This window comes from Emys orbicularis, chromosome 13 (genome assembly GCF_028017835.1).
Source record: "Emys orbicularis isolate rEmyOrb1 chromosome 13, rEmyOrb1.hap1, whole genome shotgun sequence".
NCBI lineage: Eukaryota > Metazoa > Chordata > Testudines > Emydidae > Emys > Emys orbicularis.
The window spans coordinates 18,647,192-18,662,679 of record NC_088695.1 but is presented as its reverse complement, the minus strand read 5'-3'; the positions used below and the strand labels follow the sequence as shown (position 1 = coordinate 18,662,679).

General features: G+C 47.5%; 1 protein-coding gene across 1 annotated transcript; it reads left to right on the top strand.

The window, feature by feature from the left end:
• The first annotated feature begins 6,506 nt into the window (after positions 1-6,506).
• Positions 6,507-7,451, top strand: LOC135887545 (zinc finger protein 436-like). Its single transcript, XM_065415273.1, has one exon. The coding sequence runs from the start codon at positions 6,507-6,509 to the stop codon at positions 7,449-7,451; it is 945 nt and encodes a 314-aa protein (XP_065271345.1).
• The last annotated feature ends 8,037 nt before the right edge of the window (positions 7,452-15,488 follow it).

Below are 15,488 nucleotides of genomic sequence, written 5' to 3'. Positions count from 1 at the left end.
ATGTCTAGTTGGCAGCTGGCATCAAGCGGAGTGCCCCAAGGGTCGGTCCTGGGGCCGGTTTTGTTAAATATATTTATCAGTGATCTGAAGGATGGCGTGGACTGCACCCTCAGCAAGTTTGCAGATGACACTAAACTGGGAGGAGTGGTAGATATGTTGGAGGGTAGGGATAGGATACAGAGGGACCTAGACAAATTAGAGGATTGGGCCAAAAGAAATCTGATGAGGTTCAACAAGGACAAGTCCAGAGTCCTGCACTTAAGCCGGAAGAATCCCATGCACTGCTACAGACTAGGGACCGAATGGCTAGACAGCAGTTCTGCAGAAAAGGACCTAGGGGTTACAGTGGACGAGAAGCTGGATATGAGTCAACAGTGTGCCCTTGTTGCCAAGAAGGCTAATGGCATTTTGGGCTGTATAAGTAGGGGCATTGCCAGCAGATCAAGGGATGTGATCGTTCCCCCTCTATTCGACATTGGTGAGGCCTCATCTGGAGTACTGTGTACAGTTTTGGGCCCCACACGACAAGAAGGATGTGGAAAAATTGGAAAGAGTCCAGCGGAGGGCAACAAAAATGATTAGGGGGCTGGAGCACATGACTTATGAGGAGAGGCTGAGGGAATTGGGATTGTTTAGTCTGCAGAAGAGAAGAATGAGGGGGGATTTGATAGCTGCTTTCAACTACCTGAAAGGGGGTTCCAAAGAGGATGGATCTAGACTATTCTCAGTGGTAGCAGATGACGGAACAAGGAGTAATGGTCTCAAGTTGCAGTTGGGGAGGTTTAGGTTGGATATTAGGAAAACCTTTTTCACTAGGAGGGTGGTGAAGCACTGGAATGGGTTACCTAGGGAGGTGGTGGAATCTCCTTCCTTAGAGGTTTTTAAGGTCAGGTTTGACAAAGCCCTGGCTGGGATAATTTAGTTGGGGATGGGTCCTGCTTTGAGCAGGGGGTTGGACTAGGTGACCTCCTGAGGTCCCTTCCAACCCTGATATTCTGTGATTCTGCTGAGATGCAGCCATCCAACCTGTACAGCCCCTTCACCCTACAGAAGGTAGTACAATGTTCCACAAACCCAAAACCCTACGCCACTTACCTATCCAGTGCTTCACTTCCAGAATCTTCTGCTTCCTGTCTTTCTTGGCTCATGGGCCAGGAAATATTTCTGAGAAGATCATTTGGATGTTCTTCTCCTTCAGCGCCCTTCTAGGTTCTCTGAAGTTGACTGTATTCTCTCCAGTTCAACTTAAAAATCACAAGTTAAAAAAAAAAATTGTGGCAATTTTATTTGCCTTCTGTTTTCTGAGCCCAGGGGGTAGGGAAGATATGTATGTGTGAAGCTCCCTGGTGTGTGTGTGTGTGTGTGTGTGTGTGTGTGTGTGTATGTATCACACTGTATCGACAAAACTCCACCTCCAACAGTGCACATGGAAAAGTGTGCCCCCCGCCCCCCCAGCTGCTGGGATTTACCCTTCTGACTTCTCTATCCCCCTGCTTAATCACGACTCTGTTTCCTCTTTACCCCAGCCAGTCTTCTCCCCCACACTCTCCTTTTCTCTCCTGCCCTATAGTTACCTGCCTTTCCCTTTCCAGTTTCCCACCTGTTACAGCTACTGCCCCACGTGCCCCTGCACTGTCTATTCTCCTGCACCTGCTCATCCTCCTGCTGGCTGATTCCCCCACGCATCCTCCTGGACCCCCCCAGAGTCCCTATAGCTCCCCATATTTCCACTTTTCCTCTGAGTTTCCTGTCCAGTCTCCTAACCACAGAGCCCCAGCCATATTACTCGAGAAGAGCCTGACATTCACACTGGAAACAAGGGCAGTTGGTGGCCATCTTTATTAGGGGCAGCCTCACTTCCACATGCCAAATCTGTATGGAAACAGTGGCCATCTTGATTAAGGGCCATTTGACTTCAGCCCCCCCAGACCCCTCCCAAAGTAATGGGAAATGGCAGCCATGTCTCACAAGGGGAAATGTGCGAGTTTTCGACTCCAGGACCCTGAATCTCCTGCTGGGAGGAACCTCAAGTCTCCAAGGAACCATCTGACCTCCTCAAAGGGTCTCCAGGAACGGTTTCCAATTCCTTTAGTTTATACAAGTGATGGAATACACTCCTGTATTCATACCCTACACCCTACTGGAATAATTTTTGTACAAAGTATGACTTTTGAGGTATCTTTTGAAAATTCATAATTTGGTGGTCAGTGTTGTCCTGATAAAATATGTGGCAATATTGTATGTAAAATTAAGTTTTTCCTATAGGATGTTGTTAACACATGTTCCAAACCATAGCAGAAGTTGGCAAACCGGTCTGTCCCAAACAGTGTGCTCTGCTTCATTAGCATTTAAGCAGTAACTAGAGTCATCAAGCAGGAAGGAAGACAAAGGGAGCACAAACAGGTGAAGAAAAAAGCAGCAGAGAAAATCCTTCCACACAGACTCTTTGTCTCCTGGTTCTCAGCTAGAAATGCTTCTCAAAGGGGGAACAGGACTATAAAAAATAGGGGCAGACACCCCAAGAGACCTCTTCTCTGCCCCCCCCCCCCATTCATCTCACTCTTTGCACCTGAGCAGACAAAGAAAATAGCCGTTGGACTATGGGGGACGGGTCCTGACCCGAAGGTTGGTCAGTAACACTGCTGGAAGTATGTGGTGAGAAACTTTGCTTCAGATCTTGTTGTTAGATGCAAGAAAGCATCTTCTCTTTATTTTTCTTGTCATTTCTTACTTTTATGCTTCATTACTTGTATTCACTTAAAACCTATCTCTTTGGATAAAATAGTAAAACAAGTTTATTAACTACAATCTAGTGTGTTTAACTTGGAGTGTCTGGGTACTTTATTTAAAGTAATAAGCAGTCATATTAGTCCTTTAAGGAATTAAGGACTTATTTTATTTGTATTGTCCAGGAGAGGGCTGGGTAGTACAGGACATACATTTCTGGAGGGAAATCTAAGAGTGGGGGTCACACTGAAGTATAACCAAGGCTGGTGAGAGTCAGAGTGTAACCCAAGTGTGCCTGGTAGGCTGCAGTTACTTACACTCTCTCTCTCTCTCTCTTTGAGGATGTGGTTTGCATGCTGGTAGGCTGTTTGTGTGTGGCCCTGGTGGGTGCTAGTTCAGCAAGGCATTGTAAGGCACCGAAGGTTACAGGGCAGGGGTGACACAGCTGCTCATTAGTCTGGATTGTATCCTTGCTATGTCACACCCACCCAGCTAGCACATCTGGAAACAGCCGTGTCTTAGAATAAGTGTAAAATCTTGGTCTCACGTGTTTTCTTTGCCTGGAGCAGGATTTCCCATTCCCAAACTTGTTGTGATCTCCCAGGGAAGAGACATGGGTCCAAGATCTCCAGCACTCTGAGGAAAGGGAGATCCAGAGAAAGCCACACAGGTGAGGAATTGGTTAAACAGACACAGAAGCCATCTGCCATTGATGTGGTATATCTTGACAGTAGTAAGACTTTTGATACGGTCTCACATGACCTTCTCATAAAGAAACTAGGGAAATACAACCTAGATGGAGCTACTATAAGGTGGGTGCATAACTGGTTGGAAAGCCATTCATAGAGTAGCTATCAGTGGTTCACAGTGAAGCTGGAAGCGCATATTGAGTGGGGTCCCACAGGGATCAGTTCTGGGTCTGGTTCCGTTCAGTATCTTCATCAGTAATTTAGATAATGGCATAGAGAGTACATTATAAAGTTTGCGGACAATACCAAGCTAGGAGGGGTTGCAAAGTGCTTTGGAGGATAGGATTAAAATTGAAAATGATCTGGACAAACTGGAGAAATGGTCTGACGTAAATAGGATGAAATTCAATAAGGACAAATGCAAAGTACTCCACTTAGGAAGGAACAATCAGTTGCACACACACAAAATGGGAAATGACTAGCAAGGAAGGACTACTGTGGAAAGGGATCTGGGGGTCATAGTGGATCACAGGCTAAATAAGTCAACAGTGTAACACTGCTGCAAAGAAAAAAATAAAAATAAAAAGCAAACCTCATTCTGCGATGTATTAGCAGGAGTGTTATAAGCAAGACAAGAAATAATTCTTCTGCTCTACTCCACGCTGATTAGGCCTCAACTGGAGTATTGTGCCCAGCTCTGCACCACATTTCAGAAAAGATGTGGACAAATTGGAGAATGCCCAGAGAAGAGCAACAAAAATGATCAAAGGTCTAGAAAACATGACCTATGAGGGAAGATTGAAAAAAAAATTGGGTTTGTTTAGTCTGGAGAAGAGAAGACTGAGAGGGGATATAACAGTTTTCAAGTACATTAAAGGTTGTTACTAAGAGGAGGGAGAAAAATTGTTCTCTCTAACCTCTGAGGATAGGACAAGAAGCAATGGGCTTAAATTACTGCAAGGGCAGTTTAGGTTGGACATTAGGAAAAACTTCTTAACTTTCAGGGTAGTTAACCACTGGAATAAATTGCCTAAGGAGGTTGTGGACTCTCCATCACTGTCTAACCTGCTCTTAAAAATCTCCAAACACCTGTCAGGGATGGTCTAGATCAGAGGTTCTCAAACTGTGGTCCACGTACCACCACTGGTCCGCGAGCTCCATTCTGGTGGTCCATGGATAGTTCCCTCTAAGGTGCACACCTGGGTGGCTGCACACAAGAGAATGAAGGGCTACCCACCTAATTAGTGGAGCCACGCAGGTGTGGCTCCAGTAATTAAGTGTCTGGACCCTGGAGAAGATGCACATGTAAGGTGAGGTGGCAGTCGTGGGGGGAACAGGGGGTAGGTGGGAGGTGGCAGTGGTAAGAGAAGAGGGGGTGGGGGGAATTTGGGACATGCAGGGCTGCGGCGGCCAGAGAAAGAGGCCCCAGTTTGGGGGATGCTACAGTGGGGGAGAGAGGAAAAGACACCCCCCCCTCCTTCCCAGTCCCAGCTTGGGGGCTGCCACGGCAGGGGAGAGAAGGCACATCCCTTGCATTAGAAAGGTAAGACTACTGATATTAAAATAAGAGTTGTCCTTTTATTTGTAGAACAAAAAAACTAATTATTAATTTTTTAATATAGCGCTTTTATCCAAAGTGCTTTACAATCGTTAGCTAACGGTACAAACAACATTTGGAAAGATCATTAAGTGGTCCACTGAGACCCTCAGCAATTTTCAAGTGGTCCGTGAAAAAAAAAGTTTGAGAACCACTGGTCTAGATAACTTAGTCCTGCCTCGAGTGCAGGGGACTGGACTAGAAGACCTCTCGAGGTCCCTTCCAGTCCTACAGTTTTATGTAAACAGCTGAGATTCTCACAAAGGCCTGTGAGCATCTCCAGGTCTCTGTCCCCAGGTCAGGATTGTCCCCAGCGGGTAGTGTATACACATGGCAGATGTCGCTCGTGACTTCCCACCCACCCTCACTGACCCCAGGGAGCAGCTCCCTGCCTTTGAATGTTCGGATGGGATGTGGGAGCAGAATAGGTCTCCCCTCCTTACCCCCCAAAAACGTTTTGGGAAGGATTTAGATTCTGAGTTTTCAATTATCCCAACAGATATTTTAATTTGTTCCCCCCTTTTCTGTCCCACTTTGTGAGATTCCCATTTGTACCAGGGGCTCGAGTGGTCAGGCAGCCTAGTGGTTAGATCGCCAGGCTCTCTCTCAGTCCCCTACTGGGCTGTGTACTTTGTCTTTAAGGCCAGGGGAGTGGTAAGGGGCACCCAGGCCCTCCCTCTCCACAGGGTCCCAGCCCATAGCCCTGTGTATCTCAACCCCTGAACAGGGTGGGGTTGGTGTCCCTCCTGGGAGTGAGCCAGAACCCACTGCCCTGGACTACCTACAAGTCCATTCAGTTGGGGGCATGGCCCCTCTAGTACAATCTGCCAGTGGCTTGCTGCCCATAGGTTCCCTCTTGGGTCTAGGGAAATGCCTGGGTGTGATCCCAGGTCCCTTCAGGCAAGGTGAGGACGAGCCCCACAATGTCTCTGGGGTCTGCTCAGTCTGATACCTCTGGTGCTGGGGGTTCATTCGCAGTCTCCCCTTGGTTGAGGAGCAAGTTCTGGCTTCCAGGTGGCTGCCCTGGCTGGCAGGTCACTGCTCCATCCCTTCAGCCCTGAGCAGAACCAGGGTCCCTTCTTTGATTCTCCCTCCAGTCCTGGCATTGTTTGCAGGTATAGCAGGATGGGGCTAACTTAACTCAAACACTTTCTTTACCCCTTGCTGAGGCAGCTGGCAGTTTCTCTGCTTCATTGCGCTCTTCTTCCAGTGTAGGGACTGACTCCTGTCTGGATTGTCTCGCTGTCACATCAGGTGACGGGATGGTGAGTGAGAACAAGGAGGAGCATCCTCAGCAGGGAGGTCCTGGTCAAATGGAAGCATAGAGAACACTATCGGGAAGATCTGAAGGGGATGTGTCCTGGAGTCCTGAGCAGGGAGAAGCCTGCGAAAATCAGCACAGGCCAGAGGGGCAGCAGGGAACCTCCTTAGGGGAGAGACAACAGGGTAAATCCACTGACCAGGGGGTTGGTTTGAAGGACCTTCCTGAAAACATGATCCAGCCAGGAATCTGCACTAAAGGGAAACTGTATGAATGCGGAAAAATCTTCAGTAATGACTCATCCCTGATTGTTCATCGGAGAGTCCACACAGGAGAGAGACCCTATAACTGCCCAGAGTGTGGGAAATCCTTCCCTCAGAGCTCCACCCTTGTTGTGCATCAGAGAGTGCACACAGAAGAGAAACCCTATAAATGCCCCGACTGCGGGAAAAGATTCAAGCGGAGCTCAACCCTTATTTCACACCAGAAAATCCACACAGGAGAGAGACCTTATAACTGCCTGGAATGTGGGAAAAGTTTCAATCAAGGCTCAAACCTAATTAAGCATCAGAGAATCCACACGGGGGAGAGACCCTATAACTGCCTTGAGTGCAGGAAAAGTTTCACTCGGCACTCGCACCTCATTAGACATCAGAGAATGCACACTGGAAAGATACCCTATAGGTGCCCTGACTGTGGAAAAAACTTTAGTGATAGCTCAGCTGTTATTAGACATCAGAGGATCCAAACTGGAGAGAGACCCTATAAATGCCTTGAGTGTGGGAAAAGCTTCAAGCAGAGCTCAGACCTTATGAATCATCAGAGAAGCCACACGGGAGAAAAACCCTATTACTGCCCTGAGTGTGGGAAGGGGTTCAGTCGGAAGGCTCACGTTATTTCGCACCAGAAAATGCACAGGCCAGAGAGATCCTTTAACTGCCTTGAGTGTGGGAAAAACTTCACTAGGAGCTCTGACCTCATTAGACATCAGAAAACCCACACTAGGAAGACACCATATAAATGTTCTGTCTGTCGAAAAAGCTTCAAGCAGAGGTTAGAACTTATTTCACATCAGAGAGCCCACACAACAAAAAGAAACTATAAATGTTCTGTCTGTGGGAAAAGCTACAAGGTGAAGGTCTCTCTAATGTCCCATCAGAAACTCCACACAGGCTAGCAGGTGGCAGGAGCTCTCACTATGGACAGTGGGTCTGTGCTCTCCTGAAGCAAAGTGTAAATGTGTTTCATTGATAGATGGTCTTTGCGGGGGCAGCAAGTGGATGAAGGGTTTGGGTTTCAGTGGGGGATAGTTGACGGGTAGAAGAGGACGGAACGCTGGATACCCAGGAACTGGGTGATTTCAGGGTCTGGGGTGAGCAGGCGATTGGGATTGGTAGAGAGACATTTCTGTGGGTTACACACACATTTTCCAATTTGGAGGAGAGGTAAAAATGCCCCGTTGCAGTTCTTGCCTGAGTTGTCTCTGCAGCTCCTAGGGCATCTCGGGATAGGGACAGAGGAATGTTATTCAGGGAAGCAGCAAGGGGCCCTCTGGGGCTGTAGTTACAAGGCAGGAAGAGCTGCTGATCTGAACTAACAGGATGCCAGAGCACTGCTCAGTGTATTGGACATCTCTGAAGTCATGGATGGTGGGGGTGGCTGGAGATTGGGGAATACATGGAGATTACCCAGAGAGGTGGGAACTCTAGGGGATGTCTTTTTGGGAGTGTGGTGTAGCAGTTGGAGGGGAGGGTGGGGGAAATGAGTTAAGATTCCTGGGTGTGAGCTAGTGCTGGTTACTTTCCCTGCTCTCTCTGTGTCCATTTCTCCCATCCCTACAATGGAGATAATATTTGACCAACGCCCTGGAGAGTTGTGAGGGGCCACTAATTACTGTGTATGAAGTGGTTCAGGAGAATGCAAGTACAGGAGAGGCTGAGTTTCACTATTATTGTTGTTATTACTGTGTACTGTGTTCACAGGATTATAGAATCACAGAAATGCAGGGTTGGAAGGAACCTTGAGAGGTCATCTAGTCCAGTTTCCTGTGCCGAGGCAGGACCAAGTAATCCTATACTATCCCTGACAGGTGTTTGTCCAACTTGTTCTTAAAAACCTCCAATGATGGGAATTCCACAGCCTCCCTTGATAGTCTATTCCAGAGCTTAACTATGCTAATAGCAGTGGTCCCAAAACTTTTCAGAGTAATGGTCTTCCTTACCCCTGTTTGTGCCCCCCTTACCCCACGGGAGCCGGGTTCGGGAGTAGGGCTGCAGCTCCCAGGGGGAGGGAGGGGGCATGGACAGGATTAAGGGGGCCTAGTGTGGGGACGCAGCTGGGACTGGGGCCGGGTGTGGAGCCGCGATTGGGCCATGGTTGTGGGCTGAGGCTGGGTGTGGTGCAGGACCACGGCTGGGGGCAGTGCCAGAGCAGAGCTGGGAGCGAAGCGGGGCTGGGTGGCACTTCCTCCACCCCAAGAGGGCTGGCCCAGACCCCGTCGCATCCCCCCAAATGTTCCTCCGCACCCCACAGTTTCAGGAGCTCTGCTTTATCATTATAAAGCAGTTGACTTTTTCCTTCCCAAGTGTAATATTTTGCATTTATCTTTACTGTCTTTATTTCAGACCAATTCTCCAATTTGTCAAGGTCATTTTGAAATCTAATCCTGTCCTCGAAAGTGCTAGAAATCCCTCCCATGTTCTTCATATTTGAGTATGAACCATTGATAACTACTCTCTGAGTATAGCCTTTCAAAGAGTTTTGCACCCACGTTATAGTCATTTCATCTAGACCACATTTTCCTAGTTTGCTTATGAGAATGTCATGTGGGACTGTGTCATAAGCCTTACTAAAATCAAGATTACTCCCGGGGGAATTCTGTGCCAAAAAAAAAATAAAAAATTCTGCACACAATATTTTAAAATTCTGCATATTTTATTTGTCAAAATAATGTGTTTTTTTTTTAATGCAAAAAGATCCACAATTACAGACAGCCAGTCATGATTGAGAACAGCATTGCAGGATGTGCAAAATAATTTGTCCCCATCCACATGCAGTTTTGTAGGGATATTCTCAAGCACGAGAAGCTGGTGTAGCCGTTTTGATACATGATGTGAAGGCTGTTCATGTTGTGCAAAAGAAAGAATATCCCTTTGCCATTTGGTAACTTCATCTGTACCTGGCTGGGTACTTTGGGAAGTGCTTGGTTCTGATTGTCCTGACATTTTATTAACTGCTTGATAAATGTTTTATTTGTCCTCAAAGTTTGTTTGTTTTTTAAATGGGTAAGTAAAATAAATCCTGAGGCTCCTTTACATCACTCTGGCAATGTAAAGGAGCCTTAAAACTTTTATAGGTTTTATGCTCCTGAGGTAATTGACTGAGAATGGGAACAGTTAACTAAGAATAGGAACATTAACTACATTACTATGCAGGCAGGCTGCTACATTTCTGCCTCAGAAAATTAGTGTTTTATTTCAAATGTTGAAACAGTTTTGCACAGAACACTCTTATTCTTCCACACCTTGTTCCCTCTCAAATAAAAACTGACTGAATTTTGTTTCAATCCAATCCCTGTTATCTTCTATAAAATGAGCCTCCAGGCAATTTAAGGGATAGCACTGGCTGATTACATTTCCAAACCTGGCAAAACAGCTGCTTCATTGCAATGAAGGAACATAGGCAGGCCGCTACATTTCTGCCTTAGGGGATAGAGCCTGCCTTATACCTAACAAAAAGCCCTACCCCTCCACACCGGGTGCTCTGCAGGAGAAAGCAAGAGGGACAGAGTCTCTCTCGTTGGTTTGCTCACGCATGCCCAGCCCTGCCCCTTGATGGTAATTAATGCCCCCCCTGCAGGCATGCACGCCCAGCTCCCCTCCCCTGCAGTGATTTGCATCTCTGACGGCTACTCTAAGTGTGCTGGGACAGATGCACCACCTGTGCTGCCAGGGAAGAGATACATGTCCCCCACATATTTCTTCTGCATTTTTCTGAGCAGGGAGCACAGAAAACTGCAAACCATAAGAATTCTGCAGCTATGCAGGTGCGCAGAATTCTGTCAGGAGTACAAGATGTATCACATCTATTGCTTTCCCCCTAGCCACTCGACCAGTAACCCTGTCAAAGAGGAAATTAGATTGGTTTGGTATGATTTAAGAACATAAGAACAGCCATACTGGGTCAGACCAATGGTCCATCTAGCCAAGTATTCTGTCTTCTGACAGTGGCCAGTGCCAGATGCTTCAGAGGGAATGGACAGAACAGGAAATCATCAAGTGATCCATCCCCTGTTGCTTATTCCCAACTTCTGGCAACAGAGGCTAGGGACACTTCAGAGCATGGTTTTGCACTCCTGCACATCCTGGCTAATAGCTATTGATGGACCCATCCATCATTAACTTATCTAGCTGTTTTTTGAACCTTGTTATAGTCTTGGCCTTTACAACATCCTCTGGCAAAGAGTTCCAAAGGCTGACAGTGAGTTGTGTGAAGAAATAGGTCTATTTGTTTGTTCTAAACCGGCTAACTATTAATTTCATTTGGTGACCCCAAGTTCTTGTGTTAGGAGAATGAGTTAATAACACTTCCTTATTTACATTCACCACACCAGTCATGATTTTATAGACCTCTATCATATACCCCCTTAGTCATCTCTTTTCCAAGCTGAAAAATCCAGTTTTATTAATTTCTCCTCACACAGAAGTTGTTCCATACCTCTAATAATTTTTGTTTGCTCTTTTTTGTACCTTTTCCAATTCCAATATATCTTTTTTGAGATGGAGTGACCAGATTTGCACACAGTATTCAAGATGTGGGCGTACCATGGATTTATATAGAGGCAATATGATATTTTTTGTCTTATCTATCCTTTTCCTAATGATTCCCAACATTCTGTTTGCTTTTTTGACTGCCGCTGCACATTGAGTGGATGTTTTCAGAGAACTATCCATAATGACTCCAAGATCTCGTTCTTGAGTGGTAAGAGCTAATTTAGACTCCCATCATTTTATATGTATAGTTGGGGTTATTTTTTCCAATGTGCATTATTTTGCATTTATCCACATTGAATTTCATCTGCCATTTTGTTGCCCAGTCACCCAGTTTTGTGAGATCCCTTTGTTACTCTTTGCAGTCTGCTTTGGACTTAATTATCTTGAGTAATTTTTTATCATCTGCAAATTTTGCCACCTCACTGTTTACCCCTTTTTCCAAAGAATTTATGAATATGTTAAACAGTTCTGGTCCCAGTACAGACCCCTGGGAGACACCACTACTTATCTCTCTCCATTCTGAAAACTGACCATTTATTTCTACCCTGTGTTTCCTATTTTTTTAACCAGTTACTGATCAATGAGAGGATCTTCCCTCTTATCCCATGACAGCTTTCTTTGCTTAAGAGCCTTTCGTGAGGGACCTTGTCAAAGCCTTTTTGAAATTGTTGACAAATCCATGTTGGCTATTTCTTATCCTATTATCCAGTAGGTACTTACAAACTGATTGTTTAATAATTTGTTCCAGTATCTTTCCGGTTATTGAAGTTAGTGTAACTGGTTTATCGTTCCCCCAGTTCTCTTTGTTTCCCTTTTTAACGATAGCTACAATGTTTGCTTTACTCCGGTGTTCTAGGACATCACTCACCCACCAGGAGTTCTCAAAGATACTCGCTAATGATTCAGAGACTGGTTCAGCTAGTTCCTTAAGTACCTTAGAGTAAATTTCATCAGGATATCCCCATTTGAATACTATTATCTACCTATTCTTTAACCTGTTCTTTCCCTATTTTGGCTTGCATTCCTCCCTTGCTGTTAATATTAATTATGTTAACTATCTGGTCACATAAATGAGTACTGAAGCAAAATGGGCATTACATTTTTGATGTAATCCATGATTATTAGTATTTGATGTTCTCCTGTCCCTTCCCAGCTCTTTCTGTCATGGGGAGTGTATTACTGGAAGGGAAGGACGGTAGCTGGAATCCCTTATCCTTGTTTTCAGGCAGGGACTCATCTGAGATTGTGACACACCAGGATTATTCAGGAAATAATTGCCCTGGGAGGGATTTTCTTGTTTCTGGACGGTGGGGTGGTTCAGGGACTCATGTTTCATGAAATTCAGGCTTGGGGAGAATCTTTTATGTCTCATTTTGTACAAATAAATTCCTAATATTTTGTGTGTGTGTGTGTGTGTGTGTGTGTGTGTGTGTGTCAGAGCTCTGCCAGGGGTATGGTGATCCTTGGACTGTAAGCTCAGAGAGGGTGGATCAGAGCCCCAGTGGGGATGGGGTGGGTCTGAGAGACCCAATGGGCAGAGAGGAGGCCCAGGGCCAGCTGAGAGATCCTCCCCCTCCAAGACTGTGTGTGAGAGACAGAGAACGTGGCTGTGTGAAGGGGGCGAAAATGGAGTGAAAGTAACAAAAGGAGGAAAATAGCAGAAAAGGGGAATGATTGGTAGCGAAGAAGGGTTAGAAGGGAGAGGAAGAAATAGCAACACATGGTGCATTTAGATTCAGCTTTCCACTTCTGCTCCCGGTCCCCACCCTCAGCATTACCATTAGGGTTGCCAATTTTCTAATTGCTGAAAACCGAACATCTTTGCCCTGCCCTGCTCCTTCCCCCAAGGCCTCTCCCCCAACCCTCTGTCGCTCACTCTTCACTCTCCCTCCCCCCACTCATTCCCAGGGCCGGTCGGCAGCACTTCGGTGGCAGCTCAATTGCGCCGCTCCATTCTTCGGCGGTAAGTCCTTCACTCCCTCTCTTCCTCTTCGGTGGCACTTCTGCGGCAGCTCAAAGAGGAAGAGAGGGACTGAGGGACCCGCCGCCGAATTGCAGCTGAAGACCCGGACGTGCCACCCCAATACTGGAGTGCCAACCCTTTGTATTGGCCGCCCCAGGCACCTGCTTCCTTAGCTGGTGCCTGGAGCTGGCCCTGCTCATTCCCCCCTCTCCCAGGACTCGCTGCCTGCAGAGTCAGGCTGGGAGGAGCTGATGTGGAGCCTGCCCACCTGCCCAATCGGGGCACAGCGGAGCGGGGCGGGCGGTGGTCCCCAAAGCAATGAGCCGGGACACGTGGGGGTGGGTCCCTGGAGCAAGGGACCAGGGGTGGGGAGGGGCGAGTCCCCATAGTGAGGAGCCAGGGACGGGACAATCAGAGCACGGGGGGCAGAAGGGTGGTGGATAGGATTCTCCCCCGGGCGATGGCACCTACCTCTTGCAGCCTAATCCAGAAGCCAGCCACTGCTCTCTGTCAGGCATCAACAGCTGAGCAGAGAGCAGCTCCTCCATGTGACTCCAGCCACAGCTGCTGCTCTTCCTGTCCCCAAATGGCAGAGGCCAGTTACTGCAGTGTCTGGTCAGATGTGCTGACTGGACGCAGCAGATTCCCTTTGAAAACCGGACACCTGGCAATCCTACTCTCAACTGATTTCCAAATAGTTCTAGGGCTGGTCTCGATGGGGAAGCTTTACATAGATTCATTGATTACATGGCCAGGAGGGACAATTGTGATTACCTAGTCCCAACTCCTCTATAACAGGCCATAGAACTTCCTTGGATTAATTCCTGCTTGAACTAGAGCATATGGTTTCAAAAACATCTAATCTTGATTTAAAAATTAGTAAATTTCCCCCTTGGCTAATAACCCCTCACTGTTAAACAATTGCACCTTGTTACTTGTCTGCATTTGGCTTCACCTTCCAGCCATTAGATCTTGTTACACCTTTGTCTGGCAACATGAAGAGCTTCCCTGTATCATATTTCTGTTGTCCACGTAGGTACCTATAGACTGTGAGCAAGACACCCCTTAACCTTCCCTTTGCAAAGCAAAAATAGACCCCAGGAGCTCACTCTGTCACTGTACAGCTTGTTTTCCAGTCCTTTAATCATTCTCACGGCTCTTCTCTGAACACTCTCCAGTTTATCAACGCAATAGTCCAGCAGCGATTGGACCACTGCCAAATACAGAGGTAACAACCTCCCTACTCCTACTGGATATTCCCCTGTTTATACATCCAAGGACTGCATTAGCCCTTTTGGCCATGGCATTGCCCTGGGAGCTCATGTTCAGCTGATTATCCACCATGTCCCACAAGTCTTTTTTCAGCGAGTCCCTGCTTCCCACGAGACAGTGCCCCATCCTGCAAGTGTGTCCTACATTATTTGGCTCTAGATTCACAACTCTGCATTTGACCATATTAAAACATAAATTGTTTGCTTGCACCCAGCTCACCAAGCCACCCAGAGGCTCTGTCAGCAACCTATCCTCTTTGAGATTTACCACCCCCCTTTGCAATTTGCAAACTTTATGGGTGATACTTTTTGGTTTTCTTCCAGCTCACTGATGAAAATCATGTGAAGTAGGGTAGGGCCAAGAATGGATCCTTGCAGGATCCCACCAGAAACATACCCGCTCAGTGATGGTTCCTCATTGTACAATTTTTGTGAGATCTGTCAGCTAGCCAGTTTTTAATCCATTTGTTTGTGCCATTCTGTTTTTGTGGGTTTTTTTCCAAATCATTTACCATCTGTCCCCCAGCTCCTGCTGAAGGTGTGCCTGGCAGTCTGGGTGCCCTTTGCAAGGCAGCTGGTGAGTGAGTGTTGTCTCCCTTCTCCTAGTGGTGCTGCAGTCTGAGTGGGAATCAGGAGCCTGGGGAGATGTCCTGGGGACCAGAGAGCCATCGCTCGATAGAGTCCCCCAATGAAAGAGACACAGTCCTGGCGGGCAGCAGGGGTACGGATGAGTAAAAATTAAAAAGGCCACTGTGCGCGAGCCCTCTTAGGCGCGGGGCTGATTCCGGGGAATCGGCCTAAAGCCGCCTTACTCCTGGGCCACGTGTTCAACCCCAGGGCAGAGCGCAGGAGGGGAGCGTGATTCATTAGCTCCTGCCACCAGAGGGCTCTGGGTGCGGCAGAGGCTGGGGACGGGCATTCTGCGCGGGCCCTTTAACTGGGTCTGCCAAGGAATCTGGGATATTTGCAATTTGAGCTTCCTGGGTCAGGCGGCGCAGACGCTGCAGCTGCTGCCTCCATAGCTCCATTATGAGCCGGGAGCCCGGGCTGAGCCGCTGCTCCCCAGCGGGGTGTGTGCGGGGAGAGCCCTTCCCTAGCGCCCCTCTGTGCCCAGCCGGGGGGACTTTCTCTGAGGGCTGGAACCAGCCCCTGGGGCAGCACCGGGCTCTACCGCCACCAGCCCCTGAGCCGGAGCCTGCGGGTGAGGG